The sequence below is a fragment of the Dromiciops gliroides genome, chromosome 1, assembly GCF_019393635.1.
Source record: "Dromiciops gliroides isolate mDroGli1 chromosome 1, mDroGli1.pri, whole genome shotgun sequence".
Classification (NCBI taxonomy): Eukaryota; Metazoa; Chordata; class Mammalia; order Microbiotheria; family Microbiotheriidae; genus Dromiciops; species Dromiciops gliroides.
Window position 1 is genome coordinate 300980588 of NC_057861.1, and position 24903 is coordinate 301005490.

Consider the following 24903-nt stretch of genomic DNA (forward strand, 5'->3'; position numbering starts at 1 on the left):
TCCCCAAAAAGAGAACTGATATAGACTTCTCTGACTCCTCACCCCACTGGCTGCTAATGTGTCTCCCTCTAAAACTGCTGCATACTTCTCCTGTATCTACTTGTGTGGTCTTATACACATTTTTGTCTCCCCTGTGGTATGTAACCTCCTGGAGAGCAAACACTTTCATTGTTGTCTTCCCATGACCAATACCTGGCAGAGTAAAGAGCAAGTGCTTGTTGTGTCAGTGCTTGTTGACGGATTGATTAACTCAAATTTTGAGAAAAATCAGTGTTCAGAAGGAACCATTCTCTCCATAATGCCCTTCTGTATCTCTTGGTCATTTTTCCCATTCTCAGTAATCCTTCTGTCAAAGACTCTCACATGACATATGCAGTAGGAGAAAGGAGAATTTCTTACCTCCCCAATTTCTCTCTCTCTCTCTCTCTCTCTCTCTCTCTCTCTCTCTCTCTCTCTCTCTCTCTGTTTTTTTTTCCAACTCAATTAAAGCAAATATATCCTGTATTAGAGTTACCTGAAAAAAAAACCCATGCCTACTAAAACCAACCACTCCCTAGATCAGGGTTCCTTGAAATTTTTCCACACATTACTCCTTTTTGCCAGAGATATTTTTATGCAACCCCAGTATATAAAATAGATATATAACTATATGTATAACACTATATATACATATATATAATAGGCATATATGCATATGTATATATTTTATTGTTGCCAAATTTTTCATGACCCCCACATTCAGTTACATGACCCCATATGGGGTTGTGACCCACACTTTAAGAAGCTTAGCCCTAGAGGCCAATAGAATCTAAGTCACACTTTTACTTACTTGCACAACTGCACTGGACAGATCTCCCAACGCTGCATCTCTGACATGTCTTTTCAGTATAGATATCCTATTAATGTGCTCATAGCAGCTCCTGAAGCAGAATTTCCTTTGTGATTCCTGGTTGATCAACTAAATATAAGGCATAACTCTGTACCTCTAGCCATATCCAACAAATGGGATGGATCATCTTTGGTAGCTCTTTCAGACTAATCCCCATTGTTTGTTTTTGTAACTCTCAGCTGTTTGTGATGGATGCTTTGGACATCTAGGCCTGTCCATCATTCATACTGCTGAATTTTTGATGTGTTGTCTCTCTGAATTGGATTATAACCTCATTGAGAGCAAAACTGGCACTAATTTTTTCTATTTATGGTGTTAGGGACATAGTAAGTGTTTAATAAATGATATTTTTTCATTAATTTATTCATTCTTTTAATAGCTCTTCATTTTCATACTCTCCCATCTCTAATTAATCCGTTATTCCACTGCCAGAAAATCTCCTCTAAGTATTTGCTTTTCTTTTCAAAAGTTTTCTCTAGCTTCCTAAGCTGTCCACCACACACAATCCAAACTCTTTTCCCAGCACAGGTGAATACTACTCTCTATCCCATGATGTTCCCTACACTTTCATGCTCCTGTGTCTTTACTCACTTATATCAGGAATATCTTGACTCCTCTTCTAAATATGTTCTACCTATTCTGTTTTGTTTTTTTTTTTTTTTAGTGAGGCAATTGGGGTTAAGTGACTTGCCCAGGGTCACACAGCTAGTAAGTGTCAAGTGTCTGAGGCCGGACTTGAACTCAGGTACTCCTGACTCCAAGGCTGGTGCTCTATCCACTGCGCCACCTAGCTGCCCCATGTTCTACCCATTCTGAAAAACTCAATTCCATTGCCACTCTTTAGTAGGGCCTTCGCTGATCCTCCGTATTGTTCACATTCTCTGCAAGATCTCACCTAGCACAGTTGTTGCACCTTTGCAATGTACACATTATGTAACCTTCAGCATCATAATGAATAATAATAGTCATTTATTTTTTATATCTTTTACTAAGCTATAGAATCCATGAAGGGTTGTAATCATATCTTATCTAAACTTTCTATCTCCTCCTGTCATTTAATATATGTCCCTAACAAATATTTTTGTTGCATTTTATTAAATTAGAATGACAAAAACTATCATCCCGAATAGTCATTTTTACTTGTCATACCAATGTACCTCTTGAACAGAAGTGATTATTAAGCTAGTCATCACAATGTTAATAAATAAGATGTGCTTTCATGTATTATTTCTCGAGAAACTCGGTCATCCTTTGTGACTGGAGGATTTCATTTCTGGGCTCTAACAAAAATCACTGCTGGTGAAATCCCACAGAAACCATGAAGCACTTGGAATTCTTTTAGGTTATTTTGCCTAGAGAACATGTATTGATTCTACTTCCTACTTTTAGGATTCCAAATTCATCATTTCTGACTAGTTCAATTTCACCTTAACACAGACCTTCCTTACACTTGGTGTATTTGTCAGTATTGCAGTACTACAATAGGTCCATGATCTCATAATAATATAGGGTATACCACATCACATAATCTTGTATAGTGGTACAGTTATGCAGTTCATCCCATAAGTCTCTTTAATCTACTAAATCATAAAACAGCATTGAAATTTTTGGGATATTGGGTATAGCTTTTTAAAGTTTAAAGTTTACACAGTACTTTATATAATCATATCCTTATAGCATTTGAACATTACAGTAAGCCTGGTAAATAGGTACCATAGTTGTTATCCCCATTTAAAAGATGAGGAAATTGAGACTTAGAATGTTGTGACTTGCCAAAAGTCGCATAGTTTATAAATGTAAGAAGTGTGACTTTTACACCCAAACTTTCCTGACTCCAGGTACAACACTTGTATTCATTACACCATGCTTTGTCTCTTCTCTGTGTATTCTCACTGTGCTAATGCAAATCTTAACCCATCGATATTTTCTTATTCTGTGAGATTATTTTCCATATCCTCCCATAAATCCCCAAGAGAAGATCTGTCCCAAACAATGGAGGATTTTGCCTAAGCCTTTTTTTTTTAAGTGAGGCAATGGGGGTTAAGTGACTTGCCCAGGGTCACACAGCTAGTAAGTGTTAAGTGTCTGAGGCCGGATTTGAACTCAGGTACTCCTGACTCCAGGGCCAGTGCTCTATCCACTGTGCCACCTAGCTGCCCCACACCTAAGCCTTTTGAATTATCATTTCTATAGCTCTCAACTTATCTCCCTCTTCAGTCAATTACTCCATTTTTCTAAATAGATTACCTGTGTATATTTTACATCAAAAATACTGTATTCATTCTTGTTTGGCTTCTTGCATGCCAAAATAATTTTTAAAATATTGCATAAGCTTGGCATTCCTTTAAAGCTATGTGTATGTGAAGTCTAATACAAATCTTTTTTCTCCCCACCAATGTTTAGAAATTCAGAGTAGTTTGAGGAGCTCAATTGGATTAAAGATTTATAAGGCAAAACATAAAGGAACCATTCGGTTGCCAGGAGAATCTAGCCTGTGTCTATGTGACACATCAGAAATATTTGAAAGGAAAGAATAATAGGATCACTGATTTAGTGGGTTTTAAGTTGCCTACAACTATGCATGCTCACTTTCATATGTGACTGAATCCATGAATTCCATTATATCTCTTTCTCTTTAATACACAGAAGTGACCAACAATTTTTATAAAAAGCAGCTCTCTGCTATCAATGCCTATAAATAAAACTGTGCTTGTTTCAGTTTTCATTATAGCATAAAATTCCCCAGTGTCCACAGAAAAGAAGAGTTACAACTACAACAGTTAAAGCAACTATTCATTTCCCTTTTAGAATTTGTTTTGGGCTGCATTAGGTGATGAGTATAACTCTTCCCTCCCACCTTCGCAAAAAGCTTTTTAATCATATGTTTAATTCAGTGAAACTATGTAAACCTATATATAACCTTTCCCCTTAATAAATATAATTTACAATTAATTGTTTTCTCAATTTAACATATATTGTTTATAATTTAATCTATGTTGTCTGTGGAATTTAAATGTGAAAATGCATGATAAATGTTTAATATATATTAGCAGCTACTTAGTAATCTCATTATGAACATAAGCAAACAGACCTCCATGGTGATAATTGAAGCTTATTCATTAGCATCAATTAGAGGATACAGAAGGAGAGAAATTCTATGAAAAATTCAATAAGACCCTTCGAATTAAATAAATGTTATTCTTTAATAATGGCTTCAAAGTAAAGGTAAATATAAATTGAATGGCAGCAAAAAATGGTAGAATATGATGCAGAGTCAGGAGAACCAAGACCAAAGGTTTTTGAACTATACAGAAACCTCACTCCTAGATATTATTAATACTTTCTTCAAAAAGAGAGTTGAAACATTTAAGGATGAAACTGAAAGACAAAAAAGAGACCAAAAAAAAAGGAAAGATCTACTAAGTTCCCTTTAATTAATTATTTTTGTCGTGTATGTATCTCACACTCGACATGTCTAAAACATTATCTCTTCCCTAACAGCCTCTCTTCTGCTAAACTAACTTATTTCTGTCAATGGTACCACCATCCTTTCAGAAGCCCAAGTTCACAACCTCAACATCTTTATGTCCTCATTTTTGATCACCACCTATATGTAATTTGTTACCATATCCTCTTGTTTCTGCCTCCACATCTCTCATACACATCCCTTTCTCTCCACTCACAAATCTATAACCTCAGTGCAGTCCTTCCTCACCTGAACTATTGCAATTGCCTCCTAATTGGTCTCCCTTCCTCAATCCATCCTCCATTCAGCTGCCAAAGTGATTTTCCTAAAGGATGGATGTGACTGAATCACTTCTTTATGTAACAAAATCTAGGGAGGCCCTCTCATCTCTAGAAATGCTAAATATCTACTGGCTACTGCGTGTCAAGTACTAGTCCCTGGTGATACAAAAACAAAAAATGAAAACTGGCCCTGACGTCAGGAGGCTTTTATTTTGCTTGAGGAAAATGTAATCATAAACAAATTCAAATTATATTCATGGTAAAAACAAAAAAAATACAACTGGCAATGGATGATCAAGGGAATCCTTGTGTAAGAGATGGCATTTTTAATTTAGGAATTCTTCTAATGATTCCATGTTGCTACATAACATGGAATATCATAAACTTTGCTGAATCAGATTTAAATTTTCACACAAAAAGAACTGATTACACCATGGTGGAACTAAACAGGTTACAATATTTTACCAATGTGTAATTGTATACAAAAAAGTAGTATTAAATATATTTCCAAAGAGATATGTGACTGTAATAGGAAGTAAACCTATGCATAGCTTACTTGCTCCCTTTGTGGCCCCCTTGTAGAAGATTGAGGGAGGACATGCGCAGGAGTCCCATAATGAAAGGAAAGGAATGGGCAGGGCATTGTTAGAGGGAAAAGCCAACATCAATAAGATCCCAGACCCTTGGACATTTAGTAGCCAATCATTCTACCACTGTTCCTTCAGCCTTAAAAATTGCTTAGTTTTAAATCCACAGAATTAGTAAATATAAAGCAAGGCACATAGATAATGAATTTTTCTTTATTTTAAAGAAAATACTCCAGTCTTATTCCTATATGAGGTATTATCAGGTGTGTGTGTATGCAGAACAGTAGGTGTAATTCTGAAAGGCTATGTAATAACAAATTGCTTTACATTGGCCTGTTGACTTACATTAAGAAAAGGAAGGCCCTAAGAAATGTTTAATATGTCAAAAATGCAATAAACCTCTAAAATCCCATAATTAAAAAATAATTAACATTAAATATTATAAACTGACATCATCCTAGATATATTAAAGAAGTATTATGTAGAAAAATATCATAGATAAAATATGCATATTCTCATATATCTAGTGATGATTAAGACCCTTCTTGGGAAGTATGTATGAGATTTGGAATGGGAATTGAAAATATAAGAAAATATCAATGACAGGATCTAACCTATATCATTTATTTGTTTGTTTTGTTTTGTTTTGTTTTGTTTTGTTTTGTTTTGTTTTGTGGGGCAATGGGAGTTAAGTGACTTGCCCAAGGTCACACAGCTGATAAGTGTCAAGTGTCTGAGGCCATTTGAACTCAGGTCCTCCTGAATCCAGAACTGGTGCTTTATCCATTGCGCCACCTAGCTGCCCCTAACCTATATTATTTAAATTTATTTTTCACATAGAATTTCCCTCTAATAGTTGTGGCTCTTTTGTCTATAATTAAGAACCCTTTGACTTTGAGCAAATTAATTGATTGGTCTTCATCTTTGTTTAGTCATCTCCTGAATGGGGACTATAATATTTTCTATTTTATGGTTATTGTAATGTTCTAATGAAATGATAATAAATCTTGAAAGAACTTAGGAAAACCTATATAAATAGAAGTTATTCTTGTTATTAGTAGTATTATTAATATGTATGTATGTGAGAGAGAAAGAGAGAGTTAAAATGGTGCTGCTAGGTGACACGGTGGATAAAACACCAGGTCTGTAGTCAAGAACATTCATCTGAGTGAGTTTAGATCTGCCCTCAGACACACTAGCTTGTGTGACCCTGGGCAAGTCACTTAACCCCTATGTGGCTCAGTTTCCTCATCTCTAAAATGATCTAGAGAAAGAAATGGCAAACCACTCCAGTATCTTTGCCAAGATAATCCAAAATAAGGTCACAGTCAGACACAACTGAAAAACTACTCAACAATAAAAATGGTTAACAATTCTACAATTGTATTCTTTAACTACTGCAACATGTTTTTATGTGCTTCTCATATTTAGGTTTGGTCTTCCCTATATGCTTTCTCCCTTTTCATTGGGTTTACTATTTATTTTTTTCATGCTGTCTTTACTCATTATTTTGCTTTCATTCTGTCTCTAAGGTGCCTATTGAAATAAAAGATTATATTTTAAAATTTGTTATAAGTTATATATGTATATTAACCAGAATGATTTGTTTTATGGAAATGTTTCTCCCACTCAGGGGCAACTAATTCCACTACTTTATTTCTCTGAGTTTTAAATGTTCTGAGTTTTAAAAATACAATACATAACTCAGTTTAAGTGAAGTTGTATATAATTGATATGTTCACATTTACCTAATGACAAAATCATAGGCTAGAAAACTAAAATAGATTAGATAGCTAGCTAGCTAGATATGATAGAGAGATAAAGAAATGAACAAATAAAAATGATCAGCTTCACATTCTTATGAGTACAGCACCATCTTTTATGGATTATGTTGCTTCAGATATTTTTGGTTCATCAGAATAGACCATTAACTATGAAAGGTAGCCATTTGCTCTTTTCCCTCAGAAGCTCAAAAGAAGCAAATGGAAGATAACATAGAGCTGAACCAAGAGGAATGTGTGTCAGAGAATGCAGATAACTCTACAGAAGAACCTATTGAAGGAGGACCAGATGCAGATGGAGATGGAGAAGAGATGACTGATGGCATAGAGGAGGACTTCGATGAAGATGGAAGTAATGAGCTGGTATGAATTAAATATTTAGTATCTAAAATGTTCACATAATTAACATGAGATTTCCAAGTCCTTTTTTATTTTAAAACCAGGGTTATTGCTTGTCTGTTATTCACATATATTTTAATAGTAGCTAATATTCATATAGCACTTTAAGGTTTACCAAATTCTTTGCAAATATTATGTCATTTTATCCTCACAGTAACCCTGGGAGGTAGGTGCTATTATTGTCCCCATTTTACAATTAAGGAACCTGAGGCAGACAAAGATTAAGTGACTCACCAAGATCAACACATCTTAGTAAAGTGCCTGGATTTGAATGTAAGTCTTCTTGATTCTAGGACCAGGACTCTGCCCACCATACCACCTAGCTAGGAGAGTGCCTTTGCACATGTTGGATAGTAAATATTTAATTAATGAAGAACAGGGCTCTATCTGGAGGAAAAGGGAAAAGGGGGCATTCATCTCCCAAAAGGCACACACAGATGTCTGCTCCTACTGTTGCTCTGTCATGTATGGAATTACTCATTAGTCAGTGAGATTTAAAATGAGTTACAGATTAATAAACCATCCCTGAAATAACTTGCCACATACTAAAAGATATATTGCTTACCCATGTCCTTGATAATGCTTACTAACTGGAGCCATCATTTTTACTGAGTGAGGCTGAAAAATTCTGAGTGAGGCTGCAGATGTGGCTGGCATGATTTTTCACATAATGTGGATAAAGATGATTTATTTTGGTCTGTGACTATAGTGACTGCTGTTGTGCTGTTTGCATCTGTGCCTCATAGTTTTGTTTTCTTACCCAAGGCTAAGATCCCACCTCTTTTTTTCCTCCTGCAGGCTAAATAATTTCTCATTTTAATGTGTCACAATCTGTTTTCTTTTCAGTTATATTTATATTTACCTCTGTACCTTTCTGTTTCTTCATTCCTTGGCCATGCTTATAGCTCAGAACCCAGAAACACCTGTCGATGATGCTGTTTGTCTGATTTTATTTATCATAGCATTAGATATAAAATTGTTTAAGGCCCCAGCTAATACAAAGAAGGGGGGATGTAGAGAAGGCGTATAATCCAGACAGCTAGGTGACACAGTGTTTAGCATGCCAGGTTTGGAACCAGGAAGATATGAATTTAAATCTTGTCTCAGACACTAGCAGTATGATTCCAGGCAAATCACTTAACCTCCATTTGCCTCAATTCTCTTATCTATAATGTGAGAACTGGTTGGCAGCCCTGATTAACAGATGGCTCTACATGTTGCAAGTTCCAGACACTCACCAACTTCCGGACGCTAAAGTCACATGGCTTCTAAATCACATGTTTTCTCCTCATGGCGGAGCTTCCCTGCAGTATCTCTCCAGCAGGGGGTACCTTTCCAATTCTCACAATAAAATGGTAATAATAATAGCACCCATATCATAGGCTTGTTTGCAGCATGAGATAGCATATGTAAAGTACTTTGCTAATCTTAAAGTACTATATAAATTAAAATATTATTATTGCTATTTGTTTTGGTAGTCAATGTTCCCTTGATAGGTGCATCACCTTTATTCAGGTTTATCCCTGGAAAATATTTATTGAGTCAAGGAACTTGCATTTGTATCTCCAGATGTACACTACCTCACTATTCGACCTTTGAGAAGGTCCATTTCACATCTAGAAAACAGCTGACTTAAAAACCTTGGTGAATATTCAGGCTCTCCAGAAGGAAAAAATACATGACACACTTTTAAGTTTAATCTATATTGTTAACATTTTCTCCATCACTTTCTTTAAACAAGCAAGAAAACAATAAATGAAGCCCTGCTTTGTAACATTTGCCTATATCTGAGGTATAAATGCTCACACTGAAACTTTAATAATCAGCTCTCATGAGCTGAAACAAGCCAGCTCTAAGCACACCCCTGATTAGACCACATAAAATTTTTATTGGTAGAAGGATCTTAGAGATGATGTATGGTTCTTTGAATTGAACTGACTTCAATGAATGGGTTATCAGTTTCTTGATATATAAAATAAAGATACTGAACTAGAAAAATGTCCCTTCTAATTTGAAAATTCTAATTTTATAGTTATTTGTACCTCTGCCAGCTTCTTTCAGTAAGATAACTAAGAATTGACTATATATAGGATTTTAGGGTCATAGATCTAGAACTTGAAGGAACCTTAGTGGTAATCTGGTCCAAATTCCTCATTTTATAGATAAAGGAACTAATGCCCCAAGATGGAAATAATTTGCCCAAGGTTACACAGACAGTAAGTGGTGGAACCAGGAATGGAGCCCAGATCTCTTGATCCCAAATTCAGTATTCTTGCCACTGAACCTCACTGCATATCTATAATACATCCTGCTTTTGAGGGTTATTACAAGGAAAAAATTTTATAAATCTTTAAATGTTATACAAATGTGTTTTTATTATTATTATTAATAACCTTATTTTCATATTTTATTAGAGTACAAATTGAAACATTCCTAGGGAAAATCACTATCCCATCATTATTATTTTAAATTTATGTTCTATAGACTCTTGCACAAGTAGATAAAATAACTGATTTTTTAAATTGATTAAAAGTATTGCAATGTAAGCTCACCTTCTGAAGGCATCTCTGGGACAATTCCAATAGCAGATAGGACAACAGGGAGGATGTGTAGGTATTTTCCACTAGGCCTCAACATTTAGTTACTTTTTGTTCCACAAAATTTGGAGCTGATTTTTTTTCATAAGATGACATCTATTAAATACACTGTTCTTAAATCTCAGTTTAGGTTAGATTTCACAAATTCAGATGATGATAATATGATCATGATGAAGGCAGAAGAAAAAAACAAAAAGGAGGAAGATCAAGGAGGAGAAGGAGGAAGTGATGGAAGAGGAAAAGGAAGAAGAGAAAAAGGAGGAAGAGGAGGAAAAGAAGAGGAAGAAGAACTAGCTTTATATAGAGATGCAAAATAAACATAGAATGATCTCTTAAACCAGCACCACACACTTTCTTTTTGCATAACAATCAAATCATTTACTGAGCACCTACTAAGTGCAGAAGAATGTGTAAAGCACAGTGGAAAATGTAAAGGTGTATAAAGCAAAGCCTCTTACTTCAAGGAGTTATCAATCTAAATTGGAAAGTAAGGTATAAACATAAGAAAAAAGAAATAACAATAAAATACACCAAAAGATAAATACAAAATTTAAAGCAGTGTAAGGCCAAAAATAAATGCTAAAAGATTTAAGGATCCTTGGAAGAGATAGCTTAAGTTGGGCTTTCAATGAGTAGGATTCGGATAGGTATAGAGGAAGGGGAAGGAAACACTCCAAACTGGCAGAATGATATTAGTAGCAATACTATAAGAAGAATTCTCTGGGGAGAATTCTTGTTTAATTTCAAACCATATAAACTCCCATAAATTTTCTAGTTTATGTAAAATATAACAAGTAATTTCAAGTCCACATTTATTATAACTTGCATAAACTAGAAAAGGAAAAAAGAAATTAAAAAACCAACTCCATTTGGAGACTGAGATGAATCCCCAGAAGCCAACCAAACCACTGGAAAAGATGAAAAAAGCAAGAGTTTACATAAGCACCCAGGCCGAGACAATTGTTATTGTATGTGAAATGATTTAGGTTATGTATGTCATTTTACTTTGCAATGTAAGCCATATAACCGTGGGGAAAAAAATCATGGCTGAAGTATGCCAAGAAAACTCTAACTTTTATGAATTGTGCTTATGAATAATTTTTCCTTTTCTTGCTGACTAGACACAATCAAAATAAGACTAATCATGAAGGAACTTGCAATAGAATGTCAAGCTAGAATGAATAATATCTTGACCTATATACTATCTACTGAGTAATAATGCAGCCATCACTGCTGAATAGTAAATCACCTGAGCTTACAGAATTGTCATACATCTCTGCATATTTGAAGGAACACTAAACCACCAACTCAGACTTGCAGATGAGGTGAACTGAAAACATGAAATAATGGGAAAAGAAAAAAACTGGGAGTCAAAAAACCTGATTCTGAGTCTCAGGTCCAAAACATACCAGCTGTGAAGGAAGCCTTTGAGCCTCCTTTTCCTCACCTACAAAATAAGGAAATCACACCAGTGCTACCTATATTCTCAAGTTTTAGAAAGTATAATATTATAGTTTATGATACTTTGTAAACTGTTAATTGTCATATAAATATACAATATTATTTAAGAGATCCACATGCCATCCATTTCCATGTAAACAAATATTTATTAATTTTCTACTCTATGCAAGATTCCATGCCAGACACCTGTGATAAAAGGTTGAAAAGTTATAGTCTCTGCCCTCAAGAAGTTTTTAATCTGATATAGTGGATTTAATATACACACAAGCAATTATAAGACAAATGTGACAACATGATATAAGAAAATATAAAGAGAAAAAAATTACTTTCAGCTAGAGGATCAGGGGAAAAGTTATGATTTAATGCATTTTAGGTGCTATAGAACAACATGAGTGAGTGTCCCAAAGCAGGAAAGTACAAAACAAGCTGTGAGACCAGCTCTAAGTCCCCTTTGGGTTAAACATAGACTATATAAAGGGGAGTAGTGTGACACAAATCTGGAAAGTGACCAGATAGTGATTTTTAAATGTCAATTTGTATTTTAGTCTAATGACAACAAGGAGGCCCTAAAGATTTTGAAGTAGTATATCATGCATTAAAAGAATAATTTTGCAGCTGTGGGAAGGATAGGTTTCAAAGGGGGAGAACTTGAAAGAAGGAAACCAGTTAAGGAATTACAACACTAGTCAAGGGGAGAAGCGAAAAGGGCTGAATAAGAGTGGTGGCTGTGTGAGTGAAGAGACAGCTAATAGTTACTGTGAAGATAGTATCAATAAGATGTGTCAAGTAATTGACTGGGAAAATGAGAGGAAGGAAAGATAGATGACTCATGTTTCAAGTCTATGTGACTGATAGGAAGATGATCCCATTAACCAAAACACAGTAGAGAAGTTGAAAGAAGAAGCAAACTCAGAGAAGGTGATAAATTGTAGTTTGGATATGCGGAGTTTGGGGTGCTGGTGAAACATCCGATTGGATGTGTCCATCAAGTAGTTGTAAAGCTGATTAACCACAAAGTGGTGCCACTGTCCATGATCCTTGTCCTGTTGAACTGTGAGAGTATTTCACTCTGACTCTGGCAGTTTGTACATGCATACTATGGTGCAGAAATTCTGAGGAGATGCTAGTTCTCTGTTTCTTAAAAAAAACAATTATCTTCTATCTCTCTGCTCTGCCCCTCCTTGAATAATGGTGACTACTCATTGATCAAAGCTTTGTAGGTTTATAGATTTACCTAATGATAAATTAGCTTTGAGCTCCCCACCAATTCCCAAAACCCTTCCTCCATCCAAAATTCACTGTATTTCAGTGAACCCTAGTCATTTCACCTTGCCACAGTGGAACTGGCTCACCACAGAGGTAAGCAAACATATGGTAGACTGCTTCTTTCTTCTTCTTACCAAAGAATTGATAAGCAAATACATAATCAAGCAGTTGAGCCCTCCATTTACTTAGATTCTGGAAGTACCTAGGCAGTGAATCAATCTGACACAGGAGCCCTAGAAAATATACATTTTTGAGTGTGGTTGGTCTGTACCAGACACCTGAAAAGAAATAGAAGCAACAGTTTTCATAGGATCTTAGTACTCATCATAGCTGTTATCAAGCAGGAGCTTTAGACCTGAAACTCTTGACATGTAATATGGACTCAGGAGCTAGGTGGGCTTGGGAACTCAGTTAAGCCTGAGGCATGGAACTCTGTCTTGATAATTGTCACTGGCAAGAATCTATGACTTCTGGCTGTCACCAAGTAGAGTGAGTAGATAATAGCATCTATCTCACAGGGTTGTTCTGAGGATAAAATGAGATAATATTGTAAAGCACTTTGCTAATTTTAAAGTGCCTCATAAATGTTAACTATTATTATTAATTTTGTAATTTTGCCCAGGAGTGATGTCCTAGTCATTGGTCTCTAGTTTCTAGAATTAACGTACCTTTTTTAGTCTTCATGATATTTGACTTTTTCTAGTCTTGTAATATCTCTCCTGTTTTCCCCATTTTTAAGACATCAAGAGGAATTCAGTCATAACATTCTTTTTTTTTTTTATTTAGAGGTGCAATAACTCCAGATCAAGAGATCTGAATTCATTTAGAGCTGTGACGTGTTCTGTTACTATTTTTTCACCTATGTTGGCTACAATTTCCTCTTGGTCTGTTTTTTTCAGCCTTCCAAGTCTAAAGACTATTTTCTTGACAGAAAAGAAGATGGAAGCAACAGAGAACTGTAGTAAAAAGGAAAGTTTTATTTTTAAATGATTTTTATTTATCAGAACTCTTCAAACTTCTCCTTCAGACTTCTGTTGAAGGGTCAGAAGATAAATTCCCCCCACACTTTCTCTTTCCTCCTTCCTCCTCTCTTTCTCTCTCTCCTCCTCCCCCTCCACTCAATGAGATCCAGCAATTCAATGTAATCTCTAGGACCAAACATAAACATGTCTGTTTTGCAATTTAAGTCCTTCGTATCCTGGACCCTTTCTACCGTTCTTGTCTTCTTATACTTCACTGCCCTCACTCCAGCTACTTTGGCCTACTTACTGTTCCTCACTTCTGCCCCTTAGTTTCCCTGGCTTCCTCCAAGACTAACTTAAATCCCATTTTATGCAGGAAAGCCATTCTGAGTCTCCCAAGCTGCTAGAGCCTTCCCTTTGCAGGCTATCTTCCATCTATTCTGCATGTATCTTGTATGTACCCAGCTATTTATATTTTGTTTCCCCCACCCATTAGAATGTAAGCTCTTGATGGCAGGTGCTATTTTTGCCTTCATTATTCATTAGCACATAGCCTAGCACATAAGTACTTAAAAATATTAGTTGATTGAGTTATTTAACTGTGCAAAAATTTTAAATGTGCAAACATGTAATAAAATATTATTAAATTTTCCAGTACTCCTATGTGATTTTATATTATTGAAAGAAAAGTAGGTTTTGTAGTATTTGGGTAATTGACCTAGAAGTATCGATTCCATGAACTATCTAAAATAGAGAAACATAAAAAAAATTTAACACACTGGTGCAAAGTTTAGTGTAGTTCTCATAACCAAATTAATTAAGTTCTTGTATTAAAAAAGAGCAGAGCCTGGCTTTAGAACACCACATTAGGTGTGCTTTAAAAATGTATTCATTTTAACCATAGTGGTTTATAATCATTTATTGATTTTGTCCCCAAGTACTTAAAAATCACTTTTGAATTTGCTGCTATTTAATCTTGTTAATGGTAGCCATACTTTTCTTAAGAACTTTTATTGATGTATTTTGTTTTTACATTACATTTACAGATTACTCCCACTTCATGAGACACAGTCGGCCTATCACTTACATGTCCTCCTGGCTCTGAAAGACCTGGAGCAATTTATTTTTATTTTTTAGTATTTATTTATTTTATTTGTTTTTATTTTGAACTTAAGTACAAACATTGCCATGTACAGAGCAAAACATGGGAGAGGATTCAAAATAAAACAATAAATTTCCATTTCAAGAAAACTTTTATAGTAAATACTACACATTGTTTTCAAATCTGCCCAGCTTTTCTTTACTTCCTTGTTGTTGGTTTGTTTTTGGTTTTTGTGGGGTTTTTTGCTGTATATATATATGTATGTATGTATTTTGTTATTTTTCCCTTCCCTCTCCCCCCTCACCCTTAAAAAGGCTTCAATTAAACATGGATCTATATACATGTACATAGGTATCTATACACATACATACATATATATATATATATATATATATATATATATATATATATATATATATATGTATACTCATAGCATCTTCCTTCACAAGTCCAAGATTTTCCATGCCTTTCCAAGTCAACTATCTCACCATCTCTGACACCACAGTAATATTCCAACCCAGTCATATCCTGTATGAGATGTTGTCCATTAAAGTTTTTTTTTCCTAATTTTCTGCATCCTTCTATTCCTGGCTACATAGGTTTTATTTATACAAGAAAATTTTAATTTATTTACCCTATCCCTCCTCACACCTTTGCTTTACTTCTGCCTGCTACCTTGCCCTCCTATCCCTTACCCCACCCATCCCTCTAAGAGTCCCTCCCTTATCCTCTTCCTCCTCCCTATTCCCTTTTTTTAAGTGTCATCCATTTTATTTACTTTTTTTCATGTATTTGTTTATTTAGAATTTTCCCCACCTTACATGTAAAGACAAATTGTAACATCAGTTTTGAAAACATTATGTTCCAAATTCTCTTCCTTCCTCCCTATCCTCTCCTTAAGAACTCAAGCAATTCAATTTGTTATACATGTGCAGTCATGCAAAACATTGCAGACAAAAAAACTATAGAAAAATGAACAACAACAAAATATACTTCCATATGTATTCAGATACCATCAGTTCTTTCTCTGTAGATGGACTGTATTTTTCATAAATCCTTCAGAGTTGTCTTAGATCATTTATAGCAGGGGAAGCTAGGTGGCACAGTGGATAAAGCACTGGCCCTGGATTCAGGAGTACCTGAATTCAAATCCAGCCTCAGGCACTTGACACTTTCTAGCTGTGTGACTCTGGGAAAGTCACTTAACCCCAATTGCCTCACCCCCCCAAAAAAAAATAAAGAAAAAAGAAAATAACTAAGTCATTTGCAGCAAATCATCTTACAATATTGCTGTTATTTTGTATACAGTACGTTTACTTGACATCAGCTCATGTAAGTTTTTCCAGGTTTTTTTCTAATAGCATCCTGTTCATCTTTTATATATAGTAAACGACATTTATATAGTACTTTAAAGGGAGATTTCCTTGCAAAACACCCATGAGGTTGATTATTGCAACAACAATAATAGCTCACATTTATATAATACCTTATACCTGACAAATAATTTTCTTCACAATAGCCCAACAAAGTACTATCATCATAATTGTCATCTCACATTGCTCTTGACTATGTGTCAGTTTTTCCCCAATCACTATCACTGTGTTTGCCTCCATGCTATTCACTCCCCGTGATATTTACTCTATTTTCTATCTTTTACCCTTTCCCTCCTCAAGTGTTTTGCTTCTAACTTTCCCTCCCCCAATCAGCCCTCCCTTCCTTCACCCCTCCCCCATTATCCCTTTCCCCTCCTGCTTCCTCACAGGGCAACATATATTACTATACCTACTTGAGTGTGTATGTTATTCCCTCTTTGAGCCAATTCTGATGAGAGTAAGGCTCATTTGCTCTCCCACTTCCCCCCATCTTCGCCTCCACTCCATTAGCTTTTTCTTGCTTCTTTTATGTGAGATACTTTACTCCATTACACCTCTCCCTTTCCCTTTCTCCCAATACAATTCTCTCACCCCTTAATTTCATTTTAAAGAGCTCATCATGGGACAGCTAGGTGACACAGTGGACAAAGCACCCACCCTGGACCCAATAGGACCCAAGCCCAAATCCACCATCAGACACAAGACACTCACCAGCTGCTCGACCCTAGGCATGCCACCCCACCCTTACTGCCCTGCAAAAAACAAACAAAAAAAACTATAGACAAAAAATAAATGATATGTATCATACATATATAAATATATTATATATATATCATCCCTTCACAATCAATTCCCACTTCTGCCCTCTGTCTAAATGTTTTCCTTTCAGATGCCCTAATAGTGAGAAAGTTCTTATGAGTTAGAAGTATCATCTTCCCATGTAGGAATGTAAACAGTTTAACCTTTTAACCTCCCTCATGATTTATTTTTTTCCATTTACCTTTTTATGCCTCTCTTGGGTCTTATATTTGAAAGTCAAATGTTCTATTCAGTTCAGGTCTTTCCATCAAAAATGCCTAAAAGTCCTCTTTTTCATTGAAGTCCCATATTTTCCCCTGAAAGATTATATTGAGTTTTGCTGGGTAGGTGATTCTTGGATATAATCCCTATTCCTTTGTCCTCCAGAATATCATATTCCATGCCCTCTGATATTTTAATATAGAAGCTACTAGATCTTCTGTTATCCTGACTGTGGCTCCACAGTACTTGAATTGCTTCTTTCTGGCTGCTTGCAATATTTTCTCCTTGACCTGGGAGCTCTGGAATTCGGCTATAATATTCCTGGAAGTTTTACTTTTGGGATCTCTTTCAGGAAGTGATCGGTGGATTCTTTACATTTCTATTTTACCTTCTGCTTCTAGAATATCAGGGAAATTTTCTCTGACAGTCTCTTGGAAGATGATGTCTAAGCTCTTTTTTTTATCATGGTTTTCAGGTAGTCCAATAATTTTCAAGATATCTCTCCTGGATCTATTTTCCAGGTCAGCTATTTTTCCAAGGAGATATTTCACATTGCTCTCTATTTTTTTTATTAATTTGGATTTGTTTTATTGTGTCTTGATTTCTCATGAAATCATTAGCTTCCATTTATTCAATCCTAATTCTTAAGCAATTATTTTCTTCAGAGAGCTTTTCCATTTGACATTTCAAGCTGTTGACTTTTTTTTCATGACTTTCCTCTATCACTCTCATTTCTCTTTCTAGTTTTTTCTTGTACCTCTCTTACTTTTCCCTCTAACTCTCCTACTTTATCTTCAAAGTCCTTTTTGAGCACTTCCATGACCTGAGAACAATTCACATTTTTCTTGGAAGCTTTGGATGTAGGAGATTTGACTTTGTTATCTACTTCTGAGGGCGTATTTTGATCTTCCTTTTCAACAAAGAAACTTTCTATGGTCTGCATCCCTTTCTGTCTGTTCATTTTGCTAACCTATATCTTGACTTTTAACTCCTTCTTAAAGTGGGACACTCCTTACAGAACTCACTGTCCCAAGCTTCAGGGGGTCCCAGGTGGTATGATTTAAGGAGAGGCACATTTTGCACTTGTGTGGCCTGTGATCTGGTCTGTAAATAATCTACTTGCTCTTTAACCCAGAAACAAAAAATCTATTTTGCTGTGGTTCCTAGCTCCAGGTGAGCCTGCACCCCTCCCCTTGCCATTCAAGATTGCTTCCTGATTTCCAGTACAGGCAAAACAACTGAGTTCTACCTCAGTGCCAGCAGAGACCCCTGTAATCTCCCCCTGGCCAGCCATTCAGCCCTCTTGCCAGACCTTGAGTTTAGTTCCAGAAGAAGCCACCACTGCAGCCAATTCAGTGGCTATGAGGGTCTATTTCTCTGGCACAGGTTGCTTGGAGATGGATCTATATTGGCATGGCCACAGCGCTGGGCTCCTCTCCCACCACAGTACAACAGACCATTCCCACCAACCTTCTAAGCTGTCTTTGGCTGGAAAATGATCTCATGCCATCCTTTTGTGGGTTCTGGTTCTCTGGGAATTGTCTTATGGCATTATTTGGAGGTTTTTTTCATGATCGGGTGGGTAGCTTGAGAAGTTACTGCCTTTCTTCCACCATCTTGGTTCTGCCCCCACAAGTCTGCCCATATTCCCTTTTAGCCCATTCATGATGAGAATAGGTTCCATCACAAGCCACCCTCTCTCCCTACTAGCTTCTTCTGAATCATTTTTTCCTTGTCTACCTCATTTGTATGAAGTAATTATTCTTTTTCATTTCTCCCTATAGAGTTTTCTTTTTTTAGAATCACCCCATCATACTCAAATCAGCCAAAGCATTTCTATCAAACTACCCAAACAATGATGAAAATCATAAAAGTACTGCTAATATTTTCACATATAAGAAATGAACACTTTGCCCTTATTGAGTTACTTATAGTTGGTCTTTAATGTTTGCCTGGATGTCATATGTTGAATTTTTCCTTAAGTTCTGGGGGTTTTATCAAAAACAGGTCTGTGACATTCAGTCACATTCATCTTTGCTTATATACCTCTTATTTCCAATGCTGACACATATTCTATTAAGTTCGGAAACCTCTGTGTATAGCCACATTTGTGTCTTTCCATGATTCCCCATCTTTTCAATCTAGTTATGATTCAAACTATTATCCAAAGTTCATTGTTTAGAGTGTTCTATAGATCTTCAACCAACCAACCAATTTAGAATCACTGGCTATGTATCATAGCTATCTTTCCTTTTCATTTTTTGAATCTAATACCTAGGGTACATGTCTGACTCCACATAACCTAAGGAAGTAGTTTAATAAATGGGATAAAGTCATAAGATCATAGATTTTTAAGAAGGAAGGGATTTTTACAGATTTTCCCCATTTTATAGCATCTTAAGGACAGAGAGACATTAACTGAGGGCTAGAAAGTTTAATGACAAGTTACTATTAGTAAATCACAGAAGCAAGATTCTCTGACTTCAATATAGCATTCATTCCATTATACCATTCTGTTTTTAATGTGGCAGGCAAAAGTGGAAAAACAAGTGGATACATTCACATATGATGAATATTTTTAAACATTTCTTGAATCAACAGCTTGGACAGATTTTAAATCATAATGAATACTGTGAATACCCACTGAATTTCTCAGTGAAAAAGAGTTTGCCTCTATTTTTCATATATTATATGTGAATAGTTCTTAGTATAGTTCTAGTTTCCAGATTAATTTAGATATTTTCAAAAGAAAAAAAAAGCAAAACTTGGCTTTTTAATACTACATTTGGTGTTACTTTAAAATAAATTTACTTTCACAATAGTTGTTGATACAATGGTCCAGACACCAGACATTGCTACCCAAATGCAATCCTTTGCTTTCATCCCATTTATTAAATGACTCCCTTAGATTATTTAGTATCACACATATATCCTAGATATTAGAAATATAGATTCAAAAAATTAAAAGAAAAAATAGCTATGATACTTAGCTAGTGATTCTTTATAGGGTAGTTTGTTGAAGACCAATAGGATGCTCTAAATAATGAACTTCTCATGATAACTCTTTGAATCATACCTACACTGAAGAAAATAGGGAGCCAGGTAAAGATATAAATGTGGCTACACACAGAGATCTAAGATAGGCAATGTACCATAAATGGAAAGAGGTGCATAACCAAAGATCAATGTAATTAAGTATTACAGATCTGTAAGAATAGCATTAAAAGACTAAGGTCCTGAATGAGCTAAGATTTACAGAAGATATTAAGACCAATAAAAGGCCTGCTTAATTGCATAAACATAATTCAACATATTAAAAGACAAAGATTATAAATGTCTGATGGTCCTCTGATGAATCAACCAAATTGTGAGTTACCACTCACACCTTATTTCAGTAGACCCATGATTTTATAATGTGCCCTTCCATAGTTAGCAGATGCCTTCATGAGTTTTTCTGATCAACCAAAAATTAGGACCTAGAGTCTAACCTTCTGGTAGTGAGCCTTTTCACATTTAGTTTATCATCTTTTTCCTAGACTATTGCAATAGCCTCCTAATAATATCAAAGGAGATAATATTTATAAAGCACCTAGCACACAGTAGGCACTTTATGACTGTTTATTCCCTTCCCTGCCCTTACAGGTTTTCTGCCTCAAGAGTCTCCCTTTTCCAATCCATCCTATACACAGATGCCAAAATGATATCCCTAAAAAGTACAGGTCTCTTTCTCACCACAGTCCAGAACTCACGATTATCTCTAGGATCCACTATAAACTTCTTGATTTGGCATTGAATTCCCTTCACAACCTGGCTCCAAACACCTTCTCCAGCTTAGTGTTAAACATTCTCCTTTTCATGAACCCTGTGGTACAGACAAATTGCCTTGCTTACTGATATCGAGACAGGATATTTTCTCTCCTATCTGGATACCTCTTCATAGGCTTTCCCCATACCTGAAATGAAGTTCCTCATCCAGCACACTTTAGGATCCCTGATTTCTACCATAGCTCAACTCCAATGCCACATTCTATGTCATATTATGGACATCTTTGGCAGCATGGTAAAGTCCAGTACTACTGTGGTTTGTTACCCATATTCATAAAGAAAGAGTTAGGTAGGTAGTTAATTAGTTGGTTAGCTGTTAGTGAAAATAAAGATGTGATTTTTTTCTCACCCATTCTAAGTTCATAGCCCTTCTATGGGAGAGCTTGAAGTCTCTAGACCCAGATTAAGAATCTCTATTCTACATAAAGCTTCCTAATTCCCCATCTGCTAATGCCTCCCCAACCTGGATTAATTTGTATTTTTTTTGTTTATATTCTGTATATTCTTATTTTAAGTATTTTATGTGTATGTGTTGTTTTTCCCTTTAGAACATAAGCTTTTCTGAAGACATTTTTGTATTTGTATCCCAATGCTTGACTTATTAGTTAGCTATCTAGTCCTCAAGTACCAATTCTAGGCACTTAGTCTATACTTGAAACGTTTCTAGCTTGGTAGGACCTACAACAACTTACCAACCAACAAGAACCAAGGTTGACCTCCACTCCATGGTGAGCTCTCGCTGCAGGACATTAGTAGAGACATGGTCCCTGTATTTTTCCTTGGAAATTATTGTCCACCACAAATTGTGTTGTAAATTATATTTTTAGACCCACCGTCTATAATTTGGGGAATATATTTCATAAAGAAGAAGGGTTTTTACTCTAGAACTAGTTCACCTAGTCAGCCAGATAATCAGCAGAGGTGTCTTTAAGAAAGTGAGGAGGCCACAGAGGGTCACTTAAAACCACTATATCAAAGTCAACTTTCTCTTCTATTTGTTTTCAATGGTTCTGTATTATTCCTTCCCAGGAGTAATTAAAATGCAAACATGAAGTGATCTAAAGTAAGTTAGCCAAGCCAGACTTTAGAAAACCAAAAGGGAAGATAAAAGTTTTCTCTAAAACTGGAACTTCTATAGGTAAAAAATAATAATAATAATAATAATCTAGAAATTTAAAAAAAAAACACAGAAACTCAAAAGTTCAAGATATTTCAAAAGATAAAGTTTGTGTATAAATATAAGAAAAATAGAGGCTACAATTTTTTCTGTGCTGTTTGGATAACAAAGAGCAAACAGGTTTGGAGGCTTGAAGAACCCTGAAATAGAAGTGCAAATGTGAAGCTGTCTTTGATGAGTTTGAAAGGCAGAATTATAAATCAGAGCCTAGAGCCAAATAAAATTAAATTTCTCCTCAAACCCAGTGTAGAAAGCTTCAGAAATCCTAATCCTGACAATCTGTTGGTCCCACAATACACGCTGAATGCAGGACAGGATGATATAAGAGAAATAATAAGTTGTATTTCATTTATATAAAATAATGCTGGGGCAAAATGGAACTATAAAAGTTACTTCTTAATACTCTCAACAGATAGTGAGAAAAAAATGTAAATACAAAGGCTTTTGGAGTTTTTTTTTCAAAGAAAAATGGAGTTTTAAAAGTTATATACTTCTTAGGGATCAAAGAGTAAATATGATGACTTTCATTGTTGTAACAGTATAAAATTATTTATGAAGGCTTTTCATATATTTCATATGCTTTAAATATATATAAATATAAATATAATATATATCATATGTGTATGTATGTATATACACACATATACATATATATATGAATTTGAGAGGAGAGACTAAAAGAGAGAGGTATTCATTATAGACTGTCCATTCAGACCAAGTGTTCTTAACCTAGGGTCAATGAACTTGTTTCTTTTTTGAAATTTAAAAAGACCTTTTCTGAAACCTTTGGTCATTAATTTTCCTTTATAAAAATATCACGGTTTATTTATTTTGTTCATAAGTTAAGAATGGTATCGCTTAATGAAACATAAAAGGCTCAGAGCCAAGAAGGACCTAGGTTAAAGTCCTTCCTTAGATACATTCTGGATGTATGACCCTGGACAAGTCACTTAACTGCTCAGTCCTCCAGGCAACTCTCTAAGACCATAAGTTGCAGAGAAGCTCCCAACCTGTAATGGTTGAGGGAGTTTCTTCATCTGGAAGTTCCATGGACCAATGTATTTACTTATCTGTAAACATATTGCATCCAACTTAGAATGTAAGCTCCTTGAGGACAGAGACTGTGTCACTTTTATATACATATCCCCACTGCCTAGCACAGTGCCTACCACAGAGTAGGTGCATAATAAATGCTTCCAAATTGATGTAATGATTGATCATATATCCTGAATTGTCTAGGACAATTCCCAATTGTAAAAAAACAAAAACAGAAACAAAACAAACAAAAAAAACCAAGGATACATTTCTTGAGGACTTTTCAGAATTGGGGTTCAGAATCCTAAATCATTGTACATACAGGACAGAATTACAGATAAGTAGTAGATGGTCAGACCTTCAACATTTAATTACTTATATGGTCAATGAGATCTGGGAGATTTTTTAGGTTTTCATATTTGCAATAAGAATGATTTAAGGTGGGGCAGTGGATAAAGCACCGGCGCTGGATTCAGGAGGACCTGAGTTCAAATCCGGCCTCAAACACTTGACACTTACTAGCTGTGTGACCCTGGGCAAGTCACTTAACCCTCATTGCCCCACAAAAAACAAAAACAAAAAACAAAACAAGAATGACTTAAGGTAATTTTAATGTATGGATTATAATTGAGCTACATGGCTTTTACAAAGAACTCTTGTCAGAAAATAGTTTTTCTTGTTTAATGTTTTCTATTTACCATTCTAAAAGGAAATAGTAATGACTATAGCAAGGATTGATAAATAAGTGTATCCCTCCAAAATTGTAACCATTTTCTTGCTGGACAGAGAGCTCCCAACCTGGGTCTGGTTTTTACAAATGAGTTTGACTGAAGTAGCTCAGACTCGCTTCTTTTCTTTTCATGCCTCTGTCAAATTGGGAGAGGAGAGGGAAAGAGATGTATAAATTGTAAGACAGAGTTCAGAGGAGGAACATCTCTCTATGTCTATGTAAAATAGACCAGCTTAAACTTTATATCCAAGAGATGGATATTTAATAAGGAGAACATTCCAAGAATGGGGCACACAGCCTGTACAAAATCACAAGGGTGGAAGATGCAGTGCTAGCGAGTAGGCCAGAATTAAAAATGTATAATCAGTCTAGAAAGACAGCTTGGAACCAACTTGTGAAAAGCTTTATACATCAAATAAAGGAATTTGTATTTTTATCCAAAAAATAATGGAAACATCTAGACAAATCCACTTTCATTATGTTGAGCTATCCCGAATGTATGGGTTTCTATGTTATGGCCCTGATATGAATATCTGTTATACACAGTCTACAGGGGTTCTTAACCCTTTTGTGTCATGGATCCCTGTAGTAATCTGGAGAAGCCTTCTCAGGCTAATGTTTTTAAATACATAATATAAAATACATGCAATCATAAAACAAACCAATTCTATTGAAATGTAGTGATGAGGGACAGCTAGGTGGTGCAGTGGATAGAGCAAAGCTTCTTAAACTGTGGGTGGAAACCCCATATGGGTTTGCATAAACTGAATGTAGGGGTTGTGGAAAAATTTGGCAATAGTAAAAGGTTATTTGTACCTATTTATATACCTATATACTACCCAGGATGGCATAAAAATTTTTCAGGTGAAAAGGGATTGCTAGTGGAAATGTTTAAGAAGCCCTGGGATAGATAGAGCACTGGGCTTGGCATTAGGAGGACCTAATTTCAAAG

At 35.5% G+C, this 24903-nt stretch overlaps 1 protein-coding gene across 16 annotated transcripts in view; it reads left to right on the forward strand.

Moving 5' to 3' along the window:
- The window catches only part of RALYL (RALY RNA binding protein like), an 820624-nt gene that overhangs the window by 758320 nt on the left and 37401 nt on the right, over positions 1–24903 (forward strand). For 8 of the 16 annotated variants that reach the window (XM_043977742.1, XM_043977737.1, XM_043977738.1 and 5 more), the window contains 2 exons: positions 7168–7367; positions 13627–14184. In XM_043977742.1, the coding sequence (XP_043833677.1) occupies positions 7168–7367; positions 13627–13689 (263 nt within the window). In that variant the 3' untranslated portion in view covers positions 13690–14184. Of the gene's footprint in view, positions 1–7167; positions 7368–13626; positions 14186–24903 lie in introns of those variants that run through there. The other 8 variants (XM_043977749.1, XM_043977750.1, XM_043977747.1 and 5 more) reach the window with 5 other exon arrangements.